General features: G+C 43.0%; 1 protein-coding gene across 1 annotated transcript in view; it reads left to right on the top strand.

Annotated features, from left to right (window-relative positions):
• kiaa1217 (KIAA1217 ortholog) overlaps positions 1-15,190 on the top strand; it is a gene marked incomplete at its 5' end in the record, with an annotated part of 109,030 nt that overhangs the window by 71,663 nt on the left and 22,177 nt on the right. The window contains 4 exons of the mRNA XM_083901309.1: positions 3,638-3,718; positions 5,641-5,836; positions 9,363-9,561; positions 10,400-10,487. Coding sequence (XP_083757435.1) covers positions 3,638-3,718; positions 5,641-5,836; positions 9,363-9,561; positions 10,400-10,487 — 564 coding nt within the window. The remainder of the gene's footprint in view (positions 1-3,637; positions 3,719-5,640; positions 5,837-9,362; positions 9,562-10,399; positions 10,488-15,190) is intronic.

The following is a 15,190-nucleotide window of genomic DNA, read 5'->3' as shown; positions in this document are numbered from 1 at the left end:
GGCCTGACTCAGTCATGCATGCACTCCATGTCTCTTTATATCCCTCTCCCTTTCACGAACACAGAGCTCACATTTTAGGAACTTTTTTCTGTCTGTTTTCTTTGCTAAATCCTCACGTGTCCAAGTTAAATTACACTTAGTTTGGTTCACGACAATTAGGAATCTTAAGATACTAAGTGCTTGCGCCTTCGTGGGTGAGCGTGCGAGTGGCCCGGGGCAAAGGTTCGTGGTAACATGAGCAATTAGACGAGGCAAATTGAGTCATTTCTTGGCCTCTCTTAAAAGGATGGAAGTTTTTTGGGAGTATTTGGCCGTAGCGTTCTACTTCAGAGACAGCCCCGACATCACTGGAAAGAAAAACTTGACTTTGAAAGTCTATTTTTGCTTTGTTTGTTGGTTTGTTAGTGGGCATTCTGCAGGAAGTGCTCAACTGTTTTGCACCATTCGTGGTGGAAGGATGGTGGGTAAAGGGTTTGGGCAAAACACATTTAATTGTGCTGTGGATCGGGTTCATACCATACACGATGTATAAAAATGGGCACAGGATGCCAGCTGCAACACGAACTACCATTTTGAAGCCTCAATATTTGTGATCGGAGACGTGCAATGGTATTTTCTATTGAAGAAGACGGAATATGTTCACTGTCATTGTAATAAGAAAGAAGTGTTCTCATTTTCCCATAGACTTTCATTCAAACCAAGTTCTTTTTTGGCCATTCACAGAGGCGCCCCCTGGTGGTAATTTCTGGACCTCACTTTTCCAACTTTTCCAACATTTTAACCCTTCTGTGATCATCCTGTTGCCGCCGACAGGATATGGCATGCATGCTTCTCATTACCGTAAATCCGAGACCGTTTGCGATGTCTAGAAAATTCAAAAACTATGGATTGCCGATGACACCAGGGTGTGACCCCGCCTTCCGCCCTATGTCACCCCGCGTGATAGAAGACGGACGGATGGATACCAGAAAGCACAGAAACAGAGCTTTACGTCCTTATACTTGTCATTACGCTAGCCCTCAGGACTTCCACGGAACGACCATCCAATCACAGACAAGATTGTAACGTCAGCTTATTCCTAAATGGTTGAACAACTGCCAGATATCGAAAGTGAGTTATTTTGGAAGAAGGAGCAGGAAAAACCACTCACTCATTGAGCATTTTTTTTGACAATTCAGCAGCCATAAAATCAAAATAAATCCAGGCTAGCCTCATCATCTTGATGGCCATGAGAGGGTTAATGGACGTCTACATCCATTTTCCAACACGACGTACAGTATGTGTTGAAAACTCATATAAATTCACGTTGATGATGATCTATGAGCATGTACTGTTATATACTGACTGTCAGACTAAAGTATTTTTCTGCTTACATTTTTCCATTATAAGAGTTTGACAGATGTATTGGACTGTTTGGCCTTGGCTCAGGTATGCGATCTGCTGAGTGCCACGCTAGTCTAGACACGCTCCTCCCGGTGGGCTCTTTACATGACTTTATAACTTATGTCATATTAGTGTGTGTGTTAAGGCTAATGGGCAATGTTTCAGTTACAGCTTTCAGGAGCTAAAATGTGGTGCAGGATCTCACACCAGGCTGCACGGTTTTTAACCAAAGCAGCAGAAACGATCGGTGTGGAATGTCGTGTAGGTGTGAGCGGGCTGAAGCAAGGTTTCATGCCCGCTAATTAGTGGTTGGCGCTCAGGTTCCACATCTTTGCCCCCCTGAAGCAGGAAGTGGTGAGCACAGACGGGAAGTGGCTTTTCTCTCTGAGATGTACATTAGCGGTTGTCAGGTCTAATCTCCGCCCGTGCATCTCAGAGAGGCTGGAGTTTAGCGGAGAGCGAGGAGTTCATCTGAACAAAACGGCTGACCTTTGAAGGGGACATCTCATTTGTCACATGTGGACTGGTGTGGAGTGGTTTAACTTAATTACCCCCTTTCCACTGGGAGGCAGAAGGTCTCATTTGCAATTTCCACTTCTTTCTTTTTATGTCACTGCTTCTGCCGTAGCTACAGTATCTTCTTCTCCTCCTCCTGTGCAGTGCACTTTTCAAGCTGTGATGACTTCAGTTTTCCTGACATCTGACCGAAATGGAAAGTGACAGTTTTAATTAAGTGTTCTTAAAGCAAAACTTTGAAAAGATTAAAGTACAAAATTACTCAGGTCCTCAACGAGGCAATTTTGACGAAACTGTAGATAGATATCCCCAACTTTACTGAGTCAATTTGCTAATTTATTTTTCGGGTTGCCAGTTTTCTGACGTAACTGGCAACCCGTGGTTGCTCGGCAGCTGAGGCGCCACATGCCAAAACATGATTTCAAAACATAAACATGATTTGCAGTCTGCAAAATATATTTTTTAATGCAAATATTTTGGCTGTACTGTTGTTGTTGGTGAGTTCAGTTTGTTATATGAACATTATTCCTGAGTCTCTGTGACATATTAGGAGGATTTTATGGCCAGTTGCTTTTAGATTTATTACATAATGCACCTTTAAATATTAGACTACATTTAGTTTGTCACAACTGTTATATCATCATCATCATTATCATCACATTTGCTTAATTTTGCTCTAAATACACCTGCGAGCCCGCTAAATCTATTCTATTCTGTGGTAAAAAAAAAACAGAAACAGGATTTGATCATTTGAAGGTACGCACCAAGGAAAAATTATTTATTTGCATTTTTTATTTTTTTTATTTTATGTACTTATGATAACAATAACAACAATCTTTATACGTATATATATATATATATATATATACATATATTTTAATTAGACCCTACAGTATTTCAGATACAGGCCTCTACCAAACGGTTGAGATGTCTCTTCATAATAATCCTGGTTTGCATAATTCATAAAGATTCAGAAACATTCAGAACAAGTCATATTTAGTGTTTCAGCTTGATGCATTTTTTCAATGAGATGTAGTGACTTAAAGTGTGGTCGACCTAATGGTTGAGAAGTACCTTACAGGGTTAAGGAAGACTCCTATGATTCAACATTCCCAGAGGTGACACAGTAGCATCACGTGACGACTGAACAGCAGTTGCGTGCAAGAGGTGTTTGAACCCACGACCAACGAATAAGCCCATAAATCATTCAGCGCTCGGATCAAATTCCCAAACACGTCTGGTTTCAGGTGTCGTGTCAACTGCGTGCGACCTCTCCGTTTTAAGTCATCGTGCAGGGGCATCACGATGCATTTTTAATTCCATAAATGTTGGGGCCTTTAAACTTAAATTTTAATGGAGTTAGCGCGAGTTGAACGACGCCTCGGAGGCTTTACCTGCTGCGTCAGGCTCCTGTTGAGGCAAAATATCTTATCGGAATGGTGATTTAAAATATGGTTTCATTAAAAAAAGCAGTAGGGTTTCAATGATTTCCGTGTCAGAATTCATTAACGTCAACTAAGCTTCTGTAACTTCTAACTAAACCCTTAAATATTCTTGTGAGATTGATGCATCTATAGGTGCTTTCAGCCTCCTCTCCTGTCCGCTCTTCAAATTGATTTGTTTCCATGGTTCCCTCTGTTGTGATGACCATTTCTTTTTCCATCTCACCCCCTCCCCTCCGGCGTCTCTCAGTCGTTTACCTTGGTTTTTATCCTTCTCTCCTCTTTTCTCCCATCAGTCTTTGCAGGGCATGCTCTCCTCCCTTCACTCTGAGCTTGACATTCAGAGGTACTTGATGAAAATCCAATCGCCTCGCAGAGTTAGTCGGCCTTTTATCTTATCTGCATCGTGTCATTGAGTGTGCCTTTTTTTTGTTTGCATCGTTGCTAGCATTTGCCGTGTTTAGCGATTTTTTACAAACCGACCTCTGCGCCCCTTATTAACATCTGACCCTGTCTCTCGCTTTTCCATTACACAGTTCTAGCACGACTTGGATCCACTAACTCCATTAGCGCTTTTCCATTAGCGATAGTACCTGGTACCTGGTGCTTTTTTAAGTACTTGCTCTAGGGAGGTTCCAAGCGAGCCGTGCAGGTACTAAATTGTGACGTCAACAGACTGACGGCCACTGATTGGTCACAGTGTCAGTTCCTAATTGTAGATCAGTTAGAAAGACTTAAATCTAAAAAAAACATTTAGCAAGGAAATGTATAAAATCCGGTGTATTTATCGACATCACTGCTGAAAGCCGATCAGAGCACCCAGGCCAACTTGAGTCTAGGGCTGCAGCTAACGATTATTTTCATAATCGATTAATCTAGCGATTATTTTCTCCATCATTCGAGTAATCGTTTGCTCAAAACCTGGAAATGATCTGGTTCTCGAACGTCTTGTTTTGTCCACAAACCAAAATGACTCCGTTTGAATGCTTTCTTTGTGATGTGGAGCAAAGAAACCAGAAAATATTCACATTATAAAGAAGCTGAAGTCTTTAAAAATCACTTAAACTGATTAATTATCTAAATAGTTGATTCATTTAGTAATGGATTAATTCATCGAGCAATTGTTTCAGCCTTGCTTGAGTCCGACTCTGGTTCAACTGAAGGTTTACATGCAGTATCTGGGTGAGTTGGTCCAACCTCAAGGAATATGATTTAGTACAATTCCAGTTGGACTAACATGTTTATGTGGACTTGATGGAAACCTTGCTCGTACATGTGTGAGAGTGTGGCAACAGCAGTGTGTGCATGCAAGCCGCAGGTGTGTTCCCAACAATCTGATGGACCTGGCCCTTGCTCGTGCTCAGGGATGAAGAGTATTCAACAAAGAGCCCTGTGTTCACTGACCACTCGGCTTCAGTCCCACCGTCTGTCCCTGTAGCGTGGATCACCTTACAGCACCGCATAAAAGCTCGCCGGTCTCTGTAGTCGTGTCACACACATCAGCTCATTGTCGCTGTGGCCTCTGGATGCAGCAGCATCATTCGGATTTGATTACAGAAAAAGCCGACTCGCCTTCAAATCCTGATGACGCAATTCCCACTCCTTAATCAGAGGTTATTTCTGCTTCCTCTTCTAGAATTCATGTTGTTTGGATTCATCGTATCGTTGAATTAGATTGGTGTCATGCTTTTGCATGGTCGATAACTTTTAAGTGCTGTTATGTGTTTGTGGTGCAACGACGACTGACGACTGAGCAGCGCTACGTGGGGCGAGCATGTATGAGTGAAATTAAAATGTAAGACTGTGGTGTGTAACTTCTGTATGAAAACAAATGTGTGTTGAGTTCACACAATGCATGGCAACATTCCCGCACGGCACACAAGAAATGGTTTGTAATGTGTCAATACAGACAGAAGCAACAGCATCTTTGTGCTAGTAAAGCGAGACGGCTATAAACAGGATGGAGCATGACCGAAAACTAAAGGTGGGCACTAGGTTAACGCGCGATTGACCGGAAAAAGACGCACGTGGCGCCATGTTTACGTGCCGTGACACCGGAGTCCAAAGCTTTAACACTCACTTTGCACAGTAGCATGGCTGAAGACACTCTGTTTTTTGTTGTTGTTGCGCTCGCGTCAGGCTCAAAGCACTTTATTCAAGCTCGGCAAATAATACTGTAGGTGTGACTCGCCGGACGAGTATGGTTGACACACACGGTTGTTGAAAATGTGTGTCGGTACGTCATCTTTGTGTCTCATCCTTACTTTGTTGTGTTCTCCGTGTGCCTCCCGCTACCCAGAGCAGAAGCCCAAAACACGGCCCCAACCCCCAGCCCTGCGTCGTCGACCAGGTTGACCATCTCTCGCTGGCCTCCCTGGAGTCACTGGACACCATGTCGGAGACGGACGGACCCACGGCCTTCACGCGCGGCAGCCGGATTCGAGCCAGCCTGCCCGTGGTGCGGTCGACCAACCAGACGAAGGACCGCTCTCTAGGTATGACACTAAACTAGTGGACGTGTTCTAATCTCAGGCTTAGATTTAAATTTCTTATCTGCAAACTTCATCTGACATTGTGATACTGAGGGGAAACCAATATGGAATTAATCTTGCACAGTCACATTCGTACATTTCCCCAGCTGTTTCAGCAAAAAGTCCCACACCATGACTTCCCAGTTTTACCCTGACAGTCCAAATCTTTTCCTCACCCTCCTCTCCCTCTATTTTCTCCACACCTCAGCTCACTGCTCCGTTTTTAATTAGAATGCAGTACTGGTTGTGGTAGATTAGGGAATCCATCCGCAGTATGCCATCATGTTATTGACAGGATTAGAAAATGGGCCGTCTTATCAACGCGCGCGGCGCTTCATTTGCATGCCGATGCAGAAACTTAGGTTGCTGCACCTTTTCGCGAGTCTGAGAGACTGCAGAGAGAAACTTTGGAGTCTGTCGAAAAAGTAGTCTTCAAAAGGTTGCTCACGGCTCAGCGAGGGGTTTGACCACAGTGAAAAAGAATGAAACTATAGGGAGTCTTTCTTCCTCTAGATTCTTTAGTGCCAGCAACTCCTCTTGTTTTGCCTGAGAAGCAACAACAAAAAAAACGGAAAAACACTCAAATGCACAAAAATAACAAATGCTCTGTACCACGAGTACATGTACACACATAAACACACACGCTCCCGTCTTTCTCTTTCAAAAACATCAGGACAAAGCGTTAGGACAGTGGGGGGTTATGGTGTGAGGAAGGGGGAGGAGAAAAAAGGGGGCACCACTTAACTACAGTGTCCCTCCCACAGTCCTCACACACACACACACACACACACACACACACACACACAAACACACTGACACACTTCATAGGGTCCCAACGGACATTTGAGGCTCTTCTTGGGGCTTTAGCGTCTTCGGCGTGTAGCGTAGGAGTCGCCGTGGTGGTCTTTTTCTCGAGCGTCACGAGAGTCAGCAGAAAAAGAGGAAATCCTTTAAACCCCCGCATGTAAGTATCAGATTCATTCTCCACTGTGGCATCAAGTGGATTGCATTTCAAGCCATTTTCTTCTGTGGTTTTTATATATATATATTTTTTTTGTAGCTTTTCACATTTTGCGATAATAGCAAACGCGGCACCAAATTGTATTTTTTTTTTGTTGCTTGTTGTTATTAGAGAGATGTGGAAAGCTCCAGACAGTCTGCTGTGCCCATTTTGCTCAGGAAACCCAATGTGCCATTTGCTTTCAATCCCGAGTGAAACCAGGCACTTAGGAATGTAACTCCATTCTCTGTTAGAACCGAGCCGTTCAAACTTTTGTTGCAGGAAATGAAAAGGGGGAAAAAAGAATGAAAATCGTTCGATCAATGGCGGCTTTGTCATTAAACGCTCGTTCCCTTTTTAGTTGCTAACATCTGGATGAAAACCAGCAGACTGTTAACATGAACAGCTCTCGTGGGACGGATGAAGTTCGACTCCAAATGGGCACTTTGTTAAGTTATTACTAACTCAGGAAGCCAGACAGACCAGAGCAATGGATAGACTCAGCAATTTTTATTTCCTGAATTTGCCCTCTCCCTGTCTCACTCTGCCGTGTGGAGCATGTAGGATCTTGTATAATATTTCACCGACATCTGGTAGCTTTTACTGGCTCGGTCCTTTTATGGGGGTTACACCGAGTTAAATCAAGCGTCTTTTCTTTAAGAGCCAGTGATTGTCAGCGCAAGAAAAGGTCTATGAAATGAGACAATTATGGCTCGTATTGACTGTGATACAACATTTTAAAAGAGCAACATGCAAACGACATTATGTCATTGCAAGTCCAAAGCAATGATCCACCGATTACAAATAGAAATGTCTTTTCTTTTTTTTTTTTTTTTTTTTTGTGCCCTGGCATTGTTTATTCAAGTGCAGTGTGGGCGTGTTCGTGAACTTGTGGGAGAGAGACATCTGTTTTTCTAAAGCACAGCACAGAAGCCACACCCAAGGTTCAGAGGTTCAGGCTTTTTAGCCCTTTTGATGCACAACTTGTGCTTGTTCCACCCTGAGCACACAGCCTGGCTCCTCTCTGTGTTGTTGTTGTTTTTTTCTCCTTTTTCTTCTCCCTACTCAAGCTTTTAAACTGAATGAATACATAAATAAATACTACATGCATGTGTCCTAAGGTGGTAATATATGTACAAAACAATGTCTCTTTGCACAAAAAAAAAATGCACTGGGGAACCAGAGAAACCAGTTGGCAGAGTGTGAGAGTGAGAGCTAGGTTGCTAATGTTACATAATATACTATTGTTTATGGAATGATTTGTTTTGCTCAAACCCAGTAGTCCAGAGTCACTTGGCCACTCCTATTGACTACAATGTCAGATTGTGAGTATTTCAACTCACGAGAGTCATGGAGCATGGCAGAGTGGTGGTCAATATGCGTGACCAGTACACAGACACTCCTTGTGGTACGGTCAATAAAAGGGCACACCAAAATGTGGACTTTTGTCACTTGTAAATATGCCACAGATGTCACAAATCATGAGGGAGCGTGCCATTGGCATGCCGAGTGCTGAATGACGCCATATTCACCAGACATGTCACCTATCGAACACCTTTGGGATGTTCTGGATAGGCGTGTCCGTCAGCGGGTTCCAGTTCCCCAGAACGGCCGCGAAATCCCAAAAACATCCCCCAGGCCACGATCGACAACCTGGTGATGTCCATGCGTCGCCGGTGAACTGATCTGCGTGAGGCTAATGGTTAACGAAAACACGTTATTGAAATTTGTGAACTTGGATCATCGACCCCCCCCATTGTGTTCTTCCTGCCATTACTACAGGACTTTTATTTTGAAATGCTCGCAATTTAAAGTCACTTTATTGATAAGGTTGTACTGTTATTTTTGGATAGTTACTCTGTGTAGTCACATAACAATAACTACAAGTTTTTCTTTGTGAGTTTATATTTTTTCGAGTGTATATGATTTTTTTTTTGTGCAGATTTTGAACAACAGATGTACATTTACAGTATTTATTTATTTATTTATTTATTTATTTATTTATCTATGTATTTATGTACTTTTGTTTGCATCTTTTGTCCTTAGTGCGTCAAAGTGCTCCATTCTGCTCGCACAACAGTTCAAAAACCTTCAGAGTTCCCATTCACATATTCAGAAACGGGCAATCTGGCCAAATAAATACCCACATCGGCCCAGGCAACCATGACTAAAGGATTTTTACACTCACATCATGTGTTGGAGGTTGTTTAAAGTTCACCCAGTCTGGGATACGCATGCTTATTTTTGTCGAAACAGCGTTGGCGGTGTTTTCCTGCTCTGACGTTAACCCTAAAGATCAAAGATAGGTCTATAACAAAGGTTTTTGCACAACCTCTTCAATAGTCGATACTTAGGTGAAGGTAAACCACTCTGCAGTGGTTAAATTGAAGGTAAATTAAAGGGTATTTACTGCCTGAACTGCATGTTCCAGATGTCACATACCTGTCTGAGTGAATAACCCGTGTTGTCCCCTGCTTTTTTCTGCTTTAGGTGTGCTGTACCTGCAGTACGGCGACGAGACCAAGCAGATCCGCATGCCCAACGAGATCACCACCGTCGACACGGTGCGCGCTCTGTTCGTCGGCGCCTTCCCGCAGCAGCTCAACATGAAGATGCTGGAGTCGCCGAGCGTCGCCGTCTACGTCAAAGACGACATGAGGAACATGTACTACGAGCTCTCTGACGTCAGGTAAATCTGTGCATTTGAGAACACGCGTTGCCGTTTTGACCCCCGAACGTCCTTGTGCTTTTTCCTCTCATCATAAAAAAGTCCTGTCTAACAGGAAGTGTCACTGGCCAGGAAAGTGTCTCACTTCCTCCCCTCCCCCCCCCCCCCCCCCCTTTCCCGTCTGTGTTAAGGAACGAAAGTTATTTTGAAATGAAGCTCTGCACCAAAATCTCTCCAACAAACCGAAGACAACTTTGTTTTGTCTCTGGAAAGTTTGAGCAATGCAGCATTTTTCTTTCTGAGCCTCTGTAATAATTTCAAAGTGTCTAGATTTCAAACAATTGTGTGCATCGCGTATAAGCCAATTGTGTGCATCGCGTATAAGCATACGATATATGCCTTTAAATAATACAGCAGATTCTTTATGCAAAGACATTTTGTTCTTGTTGTTTATCTGGGAAAAACACCACAACATTCAAACCTCAAACTTTGCCCCCTTTGCCTCCACACTTCCTGCTCTGGTGCGTTGTGTGTACTTTGTGACTAAGTCTTTATGAGGGCTGTAAAAAACCTGTCTCATGATTCTCTTGAGTTCTGAGGGCAAGGTGTGCAGGTTTGCGACGCCACAGATCTGCTCTCTTGTGTAGCTTGAAGTCGGTATTTAGTTGTAGTTGACTTTTTTGGGGGGGGGGGGGGTTTAAAAGGACATGGCAGGTAACCGGAAGATCTCAGCGCCTCTGTCAGGATACATACCCATGGCAGGGCTGCTGAAAAGACCCCGGCCGAGGCAGCGTCGGCCATATTCCGACGGCGATATCTGGGTTGCCTTCTTACCGCCGTCCACGTCTTCTCCCTACAGGAACATCACGGACCACTCCTGCCTCAAAGTCTACCACAAAGACCCAGCACAGGCTTTCAGCCCGAGACCGACCAACGGCGACGTGAGGGTGAGTACTTATTACCTTGTTAACAGTAGCAGCTGGAGATGGCGAGACAGAGATAGAATTGTAGCCCCTGCCACCACTTCTTCTTGTTCTCACGTCCTGTTTGCACTTTAATGGAAGGAATGTCCCCCCCTCCCCCTCCCCTTTGCTTCTTGTTAATCTGTTTAGAAGGGGTCTCATATTGTTCTCCCGGGGGCCCAGAGTGATTCAGACTCACCTCTATGCACCGCTGCGGCGTGCTTAAAGGACAATTGCACTTAAATCTCAGGACAATTTCTCTTGTTCTTACTTCCTCTGATATCGGCGACAATCTCTTTCGCTTGGTTGTGTCTGAGTCATTCCCGTTTTTCAAAGGTTTTAAACATGAAGACATTTTCGAGGAACAAATATGGGTACACTGCTTTTCTGTGAAACATTTAAAAACAAGGTCTTATTATTGAATTCAACACTGCATTCACAACATTTACCAAATAATTCGTTGATTGCAAACTTTAGAAACAATTGTGCTTTTATGAAACAGCCATCTATGAAGATAAAAAAATGTTTGTAATTCAATTTTCCTGCTTTTTCTTGTGACCAAAACACCTTTTTGTGTTTTTTGTGATATTTAAAGGCGTGCTGCAAATGTCAAATAACAAAACGTTCAACTAAAATATTAACATTTCAGCAATGATATGACCTAGAGCTGAAACAATTAATCGATTATTAATCGCTACTAAATTAATCGTAAACTATTTTAATAACCGATAGCTTTTTTCATGATTAAAATATAATAATAATTTCTGATCGTTTTAGCTCATTAAATGTGAATATTTTCTTTGTTTCTTTGCTCCACATAACAAAGAAATCATTAAAACTGAATCATTTTGGTTTGTGGACAAAAACAAGACATTCGAGAACATCGTCATTTCCAGGTTTGACAAACACCGATTAACATTTTCTGACATTTTACGGATCAAACGATTCACCGAGAAAATAATCGACAGATCAAACGATTACGAAAATAATCGTTAGTTGCAGCTCTACAAAATACACCTGGTGTACTTTAATGGAAGTGTGAGGTGAAAGTGAAGAGGCCTCCGTGACGATGATGGGTTTATGGTTTAAGTCATAGTCCAGACAGCGCGGTGGCTATGAGGTGCTGCAGGTGCTTGTTATGTTCTGCTGCTGACAGGTTCTGTTGCTTCAGCGGACTTTTTCTGATGCGTCCTGACATTAAAAAAAAAAAAATATGTACGGGCAAGAAAAGTTTTTAAACTCGCATCTCTTTTTGTTCAGTTTTGAGAAATATAGCATCGTGTACTGGACGAACAACAGTGCAGGAGAAGTGAGCGGGGGAAAGACTCTCTCTGGGCTCTTGTGCAAACAGCGTCTTGGAGTAGAAAAAGACGCCGAAGAAGATTGATGTCAAGATAGGTCGGTCCACTGTTTAACCAAAGTCGCAGATGTCAGAGATACGAGGAATAGGAACGTTTGTGCAGCGTAGGACAGAATTTAAAAAAAAAATTGTTATTATTATTTTAAAGTTGCTGGCAAAGCTTTAACACAGTCCAGTTCCTTACATTCTTGGCAACGCGGTTTATTAATAATAATAATGGAAACACGAGCAAAAGGGCAACTAATGAGCTGGACACCTGTTCAAACAACCTGGGATTGGGGGGGAGGTAATCTGGGTACACTTCAGGTTGTCATCTTGTCTCGCAGGAATGCAGAGAATCAGATTTAAAGGGGTCCAGAGTTGCCTGGTTTTTCTGGTCAAATGTAGCTGCCGCCGTCTCCGCTAATCATAAAAAAAAGCTTTCCGGTCTGTCAGAGAATGATAACGAGGGGACAGATGTATACAGTGACTGATAAGAAGCATACTCAGGCTTTAGTGCAGGGGTGTCAAACTAATTTTCACTGAGGGCCACATCAGCATAACGGTTACCCTCAAAGGGGCCAGATGTAACCGTCATACAGAATAAATGTAACTAAATGTCACCAAATATGATGTAAAATAAAGGTAACTACTCTGTAACATACTGCTAAATAACTTTCTGTATTATTACTTATAAAATTTCATTCGTCGCATGATGCATATACAATGACACACTGCGATCTAGTATCGGTGCCGTCACTTTGCAGTTAACGCAATCATCATGCATTGTGGGAAATGTAGTTTAGGGTCTACGCACGCCTTAAAGCAGCATAGACCTATTTTAACACAGATTTTTAAGACCAATTAATCACTCGCGGGCCACATAAAATGACGTGGCGGGCCACATCTGGCCCCCCGAGCCTTGAGTTTGACACGTCCTGCCTTTGAAGTGTCTTATTTTTGTTTTTATTTGAAGAAAAAGCAGCGAAACTTTTTTGAAATATTAACCCGCACTCAAACGAAGAGCCTGAGCCCCCAAAGCAGTGTTTTGTATTCACAGTTCGGTCATGATGTGATGTTATGTACACATCGCTACAGGAGATGTTTCGTAAACAGAGATCCAGAGAATCTGCTCGCCTTCGAGTGTGGAGTCTAATTTTAGTTTGCGTTCATACATTTAAGAATGAAATAAAAATGCAATAATTGTCCACCACAGCAGCACAGGTACGCAGCAGTACTCCCAGCCATTCCCGGCTTCCAGCTCTTTATCTGTCGAGCTTGGCTGACTCTGACGCTGTGCAGTTTGTAAATCAGTCTCTGGACCCTCTCTTTTCCTGACACGGCAAGTCAGTCAGCAAGTGGCGTTCGAGGCGTCTTTGCTCCTCCCACCAGACACTGTTTTCTTGTTTTTGACACCTTTACATTATGTTTTGTCTCAAAGCAGCTGATTTGTGAATCTTGTACGGACAAATTCAGGTATGTTTTTTAAGAAATATCTTGATTAAGGCTGGTAACATCTGCTCCAGACTGACAGGTTATGCCTTTTGGCAGAAAAGATCCGGTTCCAAAAAAACGTCAGAAATGTGTCAGGGGTTCAGCCGTGCACAATCAAACACGAGTGAAGTGAACTTAAGGTAAAAACTTCCAAATCGAGGCAACCACCTTAAAAGGGAACGTTACAAAGGGAACATGTGAAGAGTGTTTGGCACGAGCTCTCTCGTGTGAGAAACCTAAAACCGATGCATTCGAGCTGTCGTACGCATCAGGGAAGAATAACCCAATTGAATATCATTATACTGTCTCCTGATATTCACGTTTTAATTCAAAACATGTGGCCCTCAAACCACTTTTTCTCACCAGCTTTACTTCTACGCCTTGTTTATATTCATATGAGGAACTAACTGTGGCGTGGACCTGCACAGATGGTATGCACTGGCATACAAAAAAAAAGAAAATAAGATCTAGGGATAAGCAGGATGTCAGCAAGATAATGTCTGTTTTGCATGAAGTGTTTACAATAGTAGAGATAAAAGCCTTTTCATTCCACATTTTGACAGGTATTGATGCAGTTAAAGGGATGTCAGCGAAGAAGTGTTTGATACGGACGTCTTTCCTGTGTGACTCGAATGTTTATGACTTCCTGGAGACAAAATCTGTCTCAGTCGGTCTTCACCTGTTGCGAGCATGCGTCGTTACAGAGGTGCTGCAGCAAAGTTTGGAACACCGGGGCGAAGATGACATCATTTCTGGCATCGGCGCACCCTCGCGTTTGGACGTGCCACGCCGTGCAAAAACCAGCGCTTTGGAGTTGCGTAAATAGAATTTAACTGGCTGAGGACTTTAGCAGCGGTGAAGAATGTTAACTCCTCCCAATCCTGCATTTTGCACGAATTAACCTGTAGAAGAAATTGACTTTTTTGACTTTTTGGGAATGCTGCATGAGCCGTTATGTGTTGGCACCGTGGACGGTGGAAGTCGCTCGGTTTTAATGATGGCGGTTGTGTGCTGCTCAAATTTCCCATTATATTTTGTTGCTGCTTGGTCCGACTTGTTGTTGGCATATTTATGGTGTGCTGCGTTTGTGCTGTCACTGCCAGAAAGTGTCTCCCCCCCCCCCCCACACTCTCTTTGTTATCGCAGCTAAGCCTGAGCCCTTTGTTACTGTACAATTTGAGCAGTTGTTGTTTTCCTTTTTCCCCTCACACACACACACACACACACACACACACACACACCTGTACACACCTACTTTCTCACACACATGCACACCTACACAGTGCCGCACCCTCTTCAGTGTTCTTCTCACTGTATTAATCTGTTTCGGGGGCACTGGGAGAAAAGCAATGAAGACAACACTGTGCCAAAAAAAAACTGTTGCAGAAGTCTCTGAGAGAAGTTTGCATTATGTCTTCTCAGAGAAGGTGTAGCTCATGAGTCATACGTTGAAGGAACAATAGTTTGTTTGTTTGACAGGAATAGAGAGTTAGACAGGAAGGAAGATGGATTGGATTTTGGCCTGACGTGTAACACTCTATTGTCTCCTGCTCTTTTACTGATTACATCTGTGTTTGCTGTTACTTCAACAGGTCTCTGTTTACCTCTGTGCAAGGAGAACAGGCTAAAATAAGTCTCTTGATATATTGTAATCATGGCTTCTCCTGTAGGTGTCGCTTGTGAGTTTCTACACTCTTAGAAATAAAAGTGCTAAGTAGAACCATATAAGGTTCTTCGGCTTGTCCTCATAGGAGAACCCTTTTTGGCTCACCTGAAAGCCTCTTGGAGGGTTCCACCAAGAACCCTTTTAAAACCCTTTATTCGGGAAAGGGTTTTTCAGAAGCAAATGGTTTCA

Source organism: Microchirus variegatus (assembly GCF_963457635.1).
Source record: "Microchirus variegatus genome assembly, chromosome: 15".
In the NCBI taxonomy this organism is placed as follows: domain Eukaryota; kingdom Metazoa; phylum Chordata; class Actinopteri; order Pleuronectiformes; family Soleidae; genus Microchirus; species Microchirus variegatus.
The sequence above is the reverse complement of the archived record's forward strand: the minus strand, read 5'-3'. Positions and strand labels throughout refer to the sequence as shown.